General features: G+C 51.1%; 1 protein-coding gene across 4 annotated transcripts in view; it reads left to right on the top strand.

Moving 5' to 3' along the window:
* Positions 1-12,375, top strand: part of EXOSC7 (exosome component 7) — a 45,634-nt gene that overhangs the window by 16,614 nt on the left and 16,645 nt on the right. For all 4 annotated transcript variants that reach the window (XM_087867116.1, XM_087867118.1, XM_045778670.2 and 1 more), the window contains exons 4-5: positions 3,917-4,082; positions 9,950-10,020. In XM_087867116.1, the coding sequence (XP_087723242.1) occupies positions 3,917-4,082; positions 9,950-10,020 (237 nt within the window). The remainder of the gene's footprint in view (positions 1-3,916; positions 4,083-9,949; positions 10,021-12,375) is intronic.

Below are 12,375 nucleotides of genomic sequence, written 5' to 3'. Positions count from 1 at the left end.
GGAGAACATTTTTCATTCATAGACATTTCAGTGTGCCCAACCCTTGCCACTTCCCTGTGGGAACTTAACTACTTTTCACTGTGATCACTGGTATCTATCACCGATGTTGAACCAGAAGCTTCAAGCCCTGAATTGGTGGATGGAACCACTTGATCTCTGTTCCTCACTGCTTAGTGCTGCTCGAAGGGGGTCACTGTTTGTGCCTGATGGGCTGGGGTGGCGGGGGCAAAGCAGACAGGCAACCTGCAGCAATCAGTCAAAGCTAGCTGTACTCTGGAAGTCTCCAGAGCTGGTAACTCTCCCAGAAACTTCAATCAAGAGCTTGCAATGAAAAGCTCAAAACGTGCTCCTGTCCCCGTTCCCACTCATGGGGAAGCTTCTCCAGGTTCAGGAATGAGCACGTCTGCACACAGGCGAATGGGAGGAATTGGGGCCTGCCACAGGGCTGGACGACTGACCACTAGACTGGTAAGGTCCAGAGTTAGCCCTGCCCCACAGACCCACGAAATCACTTTCTTCTGCCATGGTCCTGACCTGACCTGTCTTTAAGACTCCAGAGATTTGCAGGCAAGATTGATCACAAGGGAAACAAAAGGCTTAGTGTCTGAAGTCCTGTCCCAGGTAGACGTGGCCTTGATCTCACCCTACCCCAGTTAAACCAGAGATGGCCCAAGCAGGAGGAGCAGAGTAGAGGTGATGAGTCAGGAGGGGTGGAGAACTGGGAGGGGCAGCGTTCCCAGGATTTTTATGTTTATTGGCTTGGTAAGCAGTTTCCCCACAGCCCTGGAAAAGGGGCTGGGTCATACTTTATGAAGGATCTGAATTGGTTTTGGCAATTGTAGACACAGAAAGCACTTGGTTTTATGCCCCAAGCCCCAAGTGTATACTCCACTACTGAAAGAGTGTATTGTGATACCTCTGAGCAGGGGGCTGGGATTCACAGCCTGTACAGCCTGTGCACTGTCTCTCTCTCTCTCTCTTTTAAACTTTGCACTTGATAGAGAAGCTTTTTATCGAGGACTCCTTTGGTCTGCGTTCCTTGACTCCAATATTTGTGGTCTAGTAATAAGTCCCAAGACCAGAGTATCCATTCATTACCTTGACTCATGTTAGGCTACAAGCCAGACATGGCAAATGACACATTCAGCGGGAGTCCAGTGCTGCCTCGCAGGTAAGGGCTGGGCTGCCTGCGTTGGAATCTTAGCTCCCCAGTCACTAGCTGTGTGAGCTTGGACAAATTATATAACCTTTCTGGGACTCAGTTCTGTTTTCTCTAAAATGGGGTAGGAAATAGTGCTTATCTCGCAGGGTGGGGAGAATCGAGTGAGCTGGTGCATCTGAAGTGCTAAGAGTGGTTTCCAGTGGTTCCGAAAGAACGTTCAAGTTTTCCTCCTTGTAAAACGAGAGAGTCGGGCCATCTGAGGTCTCGCCGGGTTCTGCCGTAGGTCAGAGCCCACCCGTGAGATTTTTGTTTCGCTAACGGAGTTTGTTTTCAGAAGTGAGTTAAAATGCCTTTAGATGGGCTGGAGAGTTTGTCAGAGTCTCCCTCACTGCCCGCGGATCACCGGTAGCTCTTTGTTCAGAGCGCGGGGTTACCTGGCCAGCCGCTGTGGGCATTCTTGTCCTCTGACGTGGTCTCTGAGGTCCTTTCCTGGGTTTGCTTCTCTGTCCACCTCTACCAGGAAGTGTCCTTGTGCTAGGAGCACCCCTAGTGATGAGAGGGGACACTCCATTCTCTACCTCAATCCTGCTCTGCATCCTTTGTTAGAATGTGGGGTCTCTGGCTTTTCTCACTTTACCGGAAGTATTGCCTCCCGCCACCTCACCCCTCTCCCCGCCCCAGCAATTTCCTTCCATTTTTCCAGCGTCCTCCCGAGTCACTCCAGGGCCCGGGCACCATCCAGACGCAGGAGCTTTCCGCGGTCTCGTGAGCCTCTAAACCTTCCTCTCTGCCTGGCTGCCAGCTGTGCTGAAAGAATAATGTGTTTAAAGGGGAAAAATAAAGCCTTTAGAATAGGAAGAATTCCCAGTTTAAATTAGTTCAGTGTCAGAAAACCCCCAGTGGGGCGTGGTTTTGTGGGTAGATTAATTTAGCGAGTTGGACTTGGGAAGGTCTGTAAGCCATCCCTTGGGGCTGTAAAAAAGCACACGAATCAGTCCCGAAGTAATAATTAATCCTGCCCAGAAGGGTGTGGCCCACTGTCATCAGGGAAAAGTGCACATTTTAAGCATAAACACCTCCGGCCGGATTTGTCCACTCAGATCTCTATAGAGGTGTTTTTAAACACTTAAAAAGATGGATAATATTGATTGCTTAGTGTGTGAATTCGAAACAGCTTTTGTTTTGCTGGCTGTGCAAAATTATTAAGTTGGTCTTTGGGAACTTGATTATTTCACCATAAATGAGCTGCTTTTTGTGGCTCGGTGCCTGAGTCCAGCAGAAGCAGTGAGGGTTCAGCGAGGCTGCTGTGGCAGTGAGGCTGCTGTGGCAGTGATCGAGTTTCTCTTGAGGATTTTTAAACTGGGGCTTTGCTGGCTCGCAGTGGTAAGGGAAAGCTGTGTAATTAGAGAAGCAAAGTTACTATGTAGTGATACACTCTCAGTGTTTTAGGGGTCATTCTTATACCTATATTAGAATGGACTAGACAAAAGGAATATTTAAATATATCAGGTGAGATTTCTTTTAACATTACGCAGAGTGGGTGGGCCCAGCCTTGAGCCTTCACATGGGTTTTGCTCTGCCTGGAACCCCCCTGCCTGTCTGCAGTCTGACCGACTCCTGCCCACATTCCGGTGTGAGGTCTCCTGTGACCCCCACCACCACTGGTCGACATCCTGCCCAGCCCCATTCCTGCTATTTGTTCCCTGTCGTGAAATTCCCCCTGACTTTGTGAAATTGCCGACTCGGGGCCTTCATCCTTCCTGCTCAGGCTCTCCCTCCGGTGCCTAGCAGGGAGCTAGTACCTTCTAGATGGATGAGAAAGCTTCAGTGGACCAGAAAGCTTCAGTATGTGATTTTGTAGAGAGCATTGTGAAACAGCTGGTGGCTTACCTTTCTGGACCCTGTTCATTACAGTGAAATGATTACTGGACTGTTTACTTACGTCACAGATGTACTGAGGGTTTGTTTTTATTAAGCCAAAACCCTCAGAAATTGCCTGTTAAATACTTTGGAGTAATGCTTAGGGCAGCAAATGTTGATGCCCGTTCCTTCTTTGTTGAGGTAATTGGGCATACGATTCAAGAGGCCAAAGTGGAAAGGTTTTTCCTCTTGAGAAAATAGCAAAGTAAAAGGGATAATCTACTAGTTAATCAGCCGCCAGTCTTTCTCCCTCCTGTCCCTTTCCTGCTGTTCAGTATAGTGTAAGCTAAATTTTGTGACATAACTAGCGTACTGTCCTACAGATCTTCTGAATCATTCCAGGAAGGCCATCACTGTACTTGCGTTGTGGTTCCTGCTTTGAGAGTTTCATGGGGCGTCTAAGGCCGTGGAAACTTGGGATGGTGTATGTACAGTGACCCCTCTGTGACCAGCCTGCTTGACTCCCCAGGCCTCCTGGCTTCCGGGGCCTGCCTGAGGGGAGTATTCCACTCTCCAGAGAGTTAATTATTACTGGCCAAGGTTCACTTCACTATTGTTCTCTTGTTTGTCTTTGGAAAAAGATGGCTTCTGTTAGAAGTGGGGGGCGGGGGCACGCCCATCAGGCACACTGACAAATCCAGGGCGTGGGGCCAGCCTGGCTCCCGGTGCGCATGTCTGGAGGCTGGAAATACAGCAGGTGCTGTCCTTTCCCACTGCAGTGACTTTCCTGTAGCACTGGCCCTTCCGGCTTTCCGCAGGGCAATGGAACAAAGCCCTGTGCCTTCGCTCTGTGTGAAAAGACTCACTCAGCCTCTCTGTTGCCTCTCTGTGTAGTTCAGCCAATGCTACCCCTGAATTCGAAGGTCGAGGAGGTGATGACCTTGGCACGGAGATTGCTAACACCCTCTACCGGATATTTAACAACAAGAGCAGCGTCGACCTGAAGTCCCTCTGCATTAGTCCCCGGGAGCACTGCTGGATCCTCTACGTGGACGTGCTGGTACGTATCACATGGCCATAGCGGCCACACGGTCTGCCTCTGCTGGAGACCAGTTGGCCTACTTTCCTGCCACCGCTTTTTCCCTCTTCAGGTGGGTGCTTTCAACTTCCAGGGTGAGAGTGGATGGAAAAAGCATGATGTCCTGTAATAAGTTTTTGAAATTAAATATAATACATGTGTCATAGTATACAGAGAATACCATCCTACAGTAAAAATCACAGAACAGTCCTATCATGGTGGTTCCTAAAATTATCTACTGGGCTTGTCGGGGAAGGAGAAAAAAAACGAGAGATGCTGTCATGATGGTATCAGATGGAGGTGATGGGCAGAAGTTAGACAAGTTGGCATATTCCTCTACGTGGAATGAAGATGAGCGCTTCTGTTTTTTTAAGATTTATTTATTTATTTTAGAGAAAGTGCATGCGTGGTGGGGAGGGGCACAGGGAGAGGGAGAGAGAAACTCAGGCAGACTTCGTGCTGAGCGTAGAGCCCAATGTGGGGCCCGATCTCACGACCCTGAGGTCATGACCTGAGCTGAAACCAAGAGTTGGGTGCCACCTCAGTGCCCCAAGGACGAGCTCTCTCTCTTTTTTTTAAAGGCAAACAACCCAATTTTATTTATTTTTTTTTTAAAGATTTTCTTTATTTATTTGAGAGAGAGCGAGAGAGAACATGCGTAGGGAGTGAGGCAGATGGGAGGGAGAGGCAGACTCCCTGCAGAGCAGAGAGCCCGATGCAATGCGACCCTGGGATCCTGACCCGAGCTGAAGGCAGACCCTTAACCGACTGAGCCACCCCGGCGCCCCGAGGATGAGCTCTTTGTATACATGTTCATGCAGGCCCTACGGCTCTTGCAAGCAGATGCTGCTATCTTCCCCGTTTACAGGTGAGGGAACTAAGGCTCGGAGAAGTCCAGTGACCAGCCCAAGGCATCTCAGCCCGCAAGGAGTGGTGTTGGGCCTCAGAGCCGCGTCTCTTGAATGCCACTGCCTGCTCTTGACCTCACTAAGCCAGCCTCCTTTGAAAGCACCCTGTAGCCCACCTGCTTTGTGTCCCTGGCTTCCCAGAGGAGGACCCTGAGGGCCTGCATCTTCCTCCGATTCTGCGCCTCCAGAAGCCTCTCTCGTCCAGCCTCCCATCTCCTGCCTGGCGTCTTCTGTCCCAGCTGCTCCGCGGCCTGCCTCTGTGCGCCGGACGGTGACTGCTCATACAGCTGACACTCATTTTGCCACTTGCTTGTTCATGTAAGGACAGGCTCTTGTTGGGTCTGTTTTATTCCTTTGAGTTAAAACTTAGGAACCTTGAGCCGAGTGACTGCATCTTCCACTTCAGATTGAGGTCACAAGGCTAAGCCGTTGACCAAACAGATTCTTTTAATGGCTCTAAAGATAGAGCAGATTTTGCGACCTGAGCGTGAACCTCCTGACGAGGAACAGCCTGGCCACCTCTAAGTGCTGGCCCTGCATGAAACAGGGTAGGGCTTTCTGGATACTTCTGAATTAATTTGATAATGGATGGAGCACGACCAGCCGGAAGATAGCGGCGGTGATTACTGCCTGGCAGGCTAGGGTTCTGGATGCTGACGCTAATGGGAAAAATACTGAAATTACAAAGTCCGTTTGCTTTTCCTCATCTCCGGTAAGCGGGATGTGCCTTTCAGTGCAATTCTGACCAGACAGGTAATTTTGCAGGTCCTGGTTTTGAGGAGGCAGAAACTGGCAGCCTCCAGTCCTTGCTGAGTAAGGGGCAGGCTTCATAGCTGCCCGGGGAGTTGCAGCCCCGTGGTGTGAACTGTGTCTGAAGACATTCTGTCTTTTCCTTCCCCCCAAAAAAGCTGAAGACACGAGCATCATGGTGATTGCACTTGTCCTTCGGTGATCCTGCTTTTGTTCCTTGTCCGTATTTGTGCGCTCTTGTGGTTTTGTAGGAGGCTGGCCCAGTGAGGGGTCCTGATGCACTTCCGGCTTAGTCAGGAGGCCAGTTCTCTCAGTGAAGGCTTTCGCAAAACAGATGACTATTGGGATGTCGTCTCAGTTCGGAACCAGCGCCCTTCCTCCATGGGCGGAGAATATGTGGTATCCTCTGTGGCACACTGCGTCCCTGTCGTCTGCAGACCTTTCCTTTTAAGGCTCCTTGTGTTTGGATTCTTCTCTAGTATTTTTTCTCAATCCTCTGTTTGTTTTGGAAATAAGACATGAGCTTTTAAAATGTTGTCATCCTCAGAAAAGTTTTTAGTGAGGGCCGCCTGGGTGGCTCAGTCGGTTGAGCGTCTGCCTTTGGCTCAGGTCGTGATCCCGGGGTCCTGGGATTGAGTCCCACGTCGGGCCCCCTGCTCAGCGGGGAGTCTGCTTCTCCTTCTGCCTCCACCTGCTCACGCTCTCTCTCCCTCTCTGTCTCTCTCCCAAATGAATAAATAAAATCTTTTTAAAAAAGTTTTTAATGAATTAGAAAAGCAGTTTTTGAAACTTATAATATTAATGAGGCAGATCCATTTTTGTCATTCACATAAATCGTGTCTGTGGAGAGGTTCCACTTCGGTGAAAGCCAGTGTTTGCTTTCGGCCTTGATGGGGACGTGCTTGGTGCATGCAAGGTAGGGGGTCGGCTTTTGTTTGGGGAGTAAGTTTTTGTCTTACATCTAAAACTATAGTGAGTACGTTGAATCCGTGTTTGAAGCAAGATGGTGGAAATCCAGTCTTGTCACTGGAATTGAAAAAATGAGTGAATCTCAGTTTCTTTTTACCAACTGCTCTGGATAGTCCTTAAGCAGAGCCCATCTTTCAAACAAATACTCAGTGGGCAACTTTCCCTGTCTTCATGCTTTTACTGTCGGTGCGTTTACTCTTCCAGTCAGATGACCCCCCCTATTTCCAGTGTTATTTTTACCTCAGTTGGGTTATCTTATGAGAGTAGAAATGTAACTTCCTGGAAATGTCACCCTTCTTTGCTTTTCATGCTTCTTTAATGGCATGGTTTTTACTCCAAGTGGGATACCTGTTAGGATTTTGTCACACTGACAGTGTGCAGGCGACCTTTGGTGGGGAGATGGGTCACAAAGCTGTCTTGTGATGTGCCCGGGAGTCGTGATGAGGGACTGGCCCCTGGTCTGTAGCACTGGGCATGGGGAGGACAGAGAGAGTGGGGGAGTGACCACAGCACCTGGCAGCTGGCTGTGTGTGGCACCAGGAGGCGCGGAGCCTGGGGGTCTGAGAGGATGGTGGGGGGAAGTCCAGGGAGAGCAGGTGTTTTCTGGGGAGACATGTTTTCTCCTTGTGCTTCCTAGCAGTATGTTTTGGAGGTTTGCCTTATGAAAAGGAACCCCTTATCCCCAGAAGGCCAGCAGAATAAGTTGTGCTGTTCCCCTAAAAGAACATTCTAGAATCTGTGCACCTGACAGGAAAGGTGTGTTTGTGACCATGTGTATCCTTTTTTCTAGTTCTGCTCCTTCCGCACCTCTCTTATAGGAGGGATTTTCTCCCTGGAGACGGCAGACACCCATGTCCTGCTCCAGGACCACAGCCCCGGCTTTCTGTAATGCTAGATGTCCCGTACCTCCTTTTCTCTCCCGGCTTGTCTGGGCATCTTCACACACCCGCTCAGGCTGCTTGGGTGTCCGTGTGGCATCTACTGTCCCGTGCCTTCTGGATGTACCGCTGTGTTTAGCGGAAAGATTCTTACTAGGCTACGCCTGCCTGGCAGCAAGAGAGGAAGCTAGGGTCTTTGAGCCCCTGTTATGTGCCGGGAATGGTACGGATGTGATCTCGTTTAATCCTTGCAGTCATCCTATAGAGAAGCAGGGCTTTGCTTTACTGGGGGGGAACCTGAAGCTCAGAGGACACATGGCCAGCAAGTGGCAGGGGTGAGTGTCAGACTCACACTGCCCGACCTGGGTTACCCCATCGTGTGGGACAGCGTGAAGAGCCTGAGCAGGCAGACCTGAGGCCTGTTGTGGGCTCATCCTTTGCACCCCAGGAAGGAGGGCAGGCTGGTACCTGCCCTTTGGGGGGCCCCTGGGCAGCTCAGGTTTAGCATTCTGCCCTCTTGATTTCCTCTCTTGCTGATAAGCCAGAATGTTGAAAATCGAAGTTTGTGGCAGGCCACCGTGTCACGAGCAGAAGGGCTTCTGTGTCCCCAGCTGCCAAGGGAGGGTGGGTGACGTGCTCTCCAGGGTCCCTTCCAGTGGGAACGCTCCACAGCCGCTACAGCAGATGTAGCATTTCACTAGCACCTTCTCTGCCTGAGGCAGACACTGTGGGATAGCAGAGTGGGAGAGGGCGGGCTTCGGCCCTGGCTCACCATCAGGACTGCCTCGAGTCTGGGGCGAAATGCACACGCCAGCGTGTCACCCTGCACGTTGCATAAGCTCCCCAGGTGGTTCTGATGCACAGCAGGCTTAGAGACCTCAGCTGTCAGCCATGCAGCTGGAGAACGTGCAGCACACGTCCTCCCACGGTCTGAGGACGGCAGCGGGGAAACGAAGGCGCGGACCGGTGTGCTTGAGAAGCACTTAGCTCACGCTTACTGTGCGCTAGACACGCTTCTGAGGGCTTCACAGATAGGGACTCATGCAGCCGTGCAACAGCTCCGTGAGACGGTTGGGATTTGTCCCCTCCATGAAGTAGCCCCCAGCTGACTGGTGAGGACAGGAGTCCTAGCAGACAGTCTGACTCAGGAGTCCGGCTGGAGCTCTTTGCTGTGTGGCAGTCTGTGTCTGAACCACGCAGAGAACAGCTAGTCCTCTGCTAGGCCAGTGAGCTGCAGTTACAAAGGCGCGTGGTGACACGGGCCGGGGCGGGGGGTGTTCTAGTAAGCAGTAATCCTCCGGTGCCGTGGGGAGGCCGGCATCTGCGCTTGAGGTTCAAGCCCAAAGAGCACCCGGCACAAATGCTGCGTGTGAAGGAAACCTGCCAGGTATAATTGTCGATCCGGAGTCAGAGTTGGAAGGCCCAGGCTCAGGGCCTGCCTGCCTTCTGTAAGTAATCACCAGGCTGTTTCTTCACGGTAGTGCTTTGGCTGGGCTCCGTGAGCCAGGATGGGACAGGACGGACGCGACAGGGTCCAGCCCTCAGGAGCGCACAGTTCAGGTGAAAGGGGGGCAGACTGCACAAAAGCACAGGGAAGGACATTACTTTTCCTTCTACATGTGACTGCCTCCCCTTCTTTCTTGGGGCCGCCAGCTTGGCTTTATTCCATAGCCTCAGGCCAAGGCATCACTGAAATGAGGACAGGAGGATGCACGGCCTTCCACGTAATGCTGCGCTCTGGCCTTCCCGGCTGAGTGAGCGCACATAAGCGCGGTCAGTGCTTTTGCTCTGGGGCAAGAGCTTAGATTTTATGGCCCTCGATGTGCAGCGTGGAGTGTTTGTTCCACGTCCGAGCAGCAGCTGTACGTTGGTAATTACATACAGGAGGTCACCACGCTGCTAACCGTGAGCCTGGTGGCGGCCACAGCATCCGTGGCCACCACGATTTACCTGTTTGGAGGCTGGGTTTCTGTCAGCATAGAGGAGAGTCATGCTCGGCAGCCCTTGGGACAAAATAAAGGTGATCGTTTCCTTCTGGAGTGCAGATCTGACAGGCCGGAGGGCAGTTAGAGGAGACCCACCACGAGCCGGGCCTGAGTGGTGGCCCCACAGCCAGGGCCAGTGGTGACCTCACCCTCGGGGCCCAGGCCAGACAGCCGCCAAGGTGCCTCTTGCAGTGAGGGTGAACGCATCCAGCGTCAGCCAGGAGAGCGCCGCACATTCTTCTCTTTCTCTTGTAAGCAGTCGGCATTTAGTGGAAACCAGTGTCCTCTAACTGGGGTGATACTTAGAGCAAGAAATGACATTCGCTTTTCCTCCCTGCTTCGCTCCCTGCCTCCCTTAGCTGCTGGAATGTGGTGGGAATTTGTTCGACACCATCTGCATCGCCGTGAAGGCTGCTCTCTTCAACACAAGGTGAGTCTTCCTGGAAACAGCCCCAGGGGCACGTGCGCAGAGCCTGAGCAGACACTTGTGATGGACACGCGGGACATTTCTACCAAAGCTGACAGGAGAAGGTGATAAGGGGCTTTAGCATTAAACATGGTGGCACTTCATGGTAAGCTCCAGATTTCACAAGGTAAAACTCAGTATATGCATCAGTATATGTTTCTGGATTTGTTCTTTATATTGTTATTTTCGTTAAGTGACCCCATCCCATATAGAAAACTACTAGAAAACCACAGAGAAGCAAAAAGAGTGGAAAGCAAACACGGTCATCTGTCCAAATACCGTAACTGGATAAAGCTGCTTGGGAGCATGGGTTTGGCCTGCGTGTACTCTGCTCTACATCCAGCACCGCGAGCAATGCCCGGCACATAGTAGGTGTTCACACATTCCTTGATTGGACACAGGAATGTTCTAACAGCAGGGCGGCAGCCTGCGCTTGGGTTCAAGAGCAGGAAATGGTTCTGCCACCGTGGTTCAGCTTCCCAGCCAGCTGTGTAGCAAGGGACATGGCACTAAGCCCTCTTGAGGCTGGCATTTCCTCTGACTGATCACACAGCCTTCTCCCCTTCCTTCCGTGTACCAGGTTCTTGCAGGAAAGTTTGCAGCATTTGAAAATAAACGCGTGGGTGGGGATGTTGAGGCCATGAGCGCTTGCGTTAAAGGAATTGGGGCTCCTGGGGTAAGAACATGAGGGTTAGAGACTTCTAGGGATATAGGCTAAGGAATTAACTGGAAAAATGAGCAAGGGTATTATTCTAGAATGTTTATCACAGCCTCTTTGTAACGGTGAGACATTGGGAGCAACCTGAGTGTCCCAACACGGGGGTCACTGTGTGCACATCAGCCTGTTTAGGGCTTTGAAACAGGCACTAAACACAGTCCTCTCATCTCGTTTGTTTTGTTGTATTTTACTTTTGGTAACTCTTATATTGTGATTATGTCTGAAGATAGATAGATAGATAGATAGATAGATAGATAGATAGGCAGACAGATGGACAGATATGTATATCCCAAAATGGGCATTGTGATTATTTTCCAGTGCTCCTCTAATAGGCAACATTTTTCTGTGTTTTAGAGGTTTTCTGTGTTGAATTTAGACTACCTGTGTAATTCAGAAGAAAACAAAAAGTTACATAAATTTCAATCAGACGTTGCAGGATAGAATATTTGCTGTGAACGAAAGCGGTAGAGCGCCCCAGCCTGAGCTATGCCACTAGACTCCTGGCTGAGATCAGTCAAGAGGTGGGCCTGGCACTGGTGGCCGTGGTGGGGCCCGAGGACCAATGCCATTGTAGCAGCCGGTGCTGGGGCTCTATTGGAGAAGAAAGGAAGTTGCCATCTGTTGTACCTTGAGTTTCAGAAATAACTACCCATCTGCCAGCTGGTTTCCATGGGCACCAGGGCAAAAAGAGAGAGTAGAACCAGACAAGGCTGTTTGGCTGTGGGGGAAGTGTTGGGCAAATTGGACATCAGGACAGTGAAACCCAGCTGCTCAGATGGGGAGGGTGCCTGTCGTGGGCAAAGCCATAGGTCTCATCCCACAGGGACCAGCCCTACAGGTAGCAGGGAATGTGGACTGTGTGAGGCATCAGGTGGTACGTGGAAAGACCTTTTCTAGAGCCCATGTCCTTTAGAAGGAGAGAGGCCATTCTCTAGCCCTGCAGCTGAACCAGGCTGTGGCCAGAGTGTTGGAAAGAAATGTGTGTGTGTATATGTGTGTTTGCACGCGCGTGCACGCGCGTGTGTGTGTGTGTTTGCGCACGCTTATTTTTTAACATACCAATCAAAATTCAAACCGGTTACCTGACTTGCACAAATAGGGCGTTACTTAATACTTACACCCTGGGTGCCCCGACATGGACACTTTGAGCCAGGGCACACCCAGCAGGACCCCTTGGTTCCGTCAGACATTCCCCAGCTGCAGCTCATCTGCTGTGGCTGTGGCCCTTGTGTAGGGACAGCCAGCCGGGATGGGATCATAGAGGGCTTTTGTTAGAGGAACAGGGCAAAGCACCAGCGCTGTTTCCGTTACGCGGCTGAATGGACCACCTCTTCCTTCCTGGCTCCTCCACCCCAGATGGGGATGGTCAAATGTGTTTCCCAGCACCCCGCTTGAGAAACAGAATGTTGCCCGCCGCCCCCAGAAGCCCTCTCACCCTCCACCCCCGTGCTATCACGACAGCCACTGAGGATAGCCATTGTCCTGCAACAGTAGACCGGTTTTGTACTTGATACAAATGAAATCCCACAGTGTGTTCTCTTTTGTGTCTGCTTCATTCACTGAGCATTATGTTTCGAGACATCTGTATTGTGGCCCGCAGT

This window comes from Ursus americanus, chromosome 14 (genome assembly GCF_024610735.1).
Source record: "Ursus americanus isolate L20-20 chromosome 14, mUrsAme1.1.p, whole genome shotgun sequence".
Taxonomy (NCBI): Eukaryota; Metazoa; Chordata; class Mammalia; order Carnivora; family Ursidae; genus Ursus; species Ursus americanus.
The sequence above is the reverse complement of the archived record's forward strand: the minus strand, read 5'-3'. Positions and strand labels throughout refer to the sequence as shown.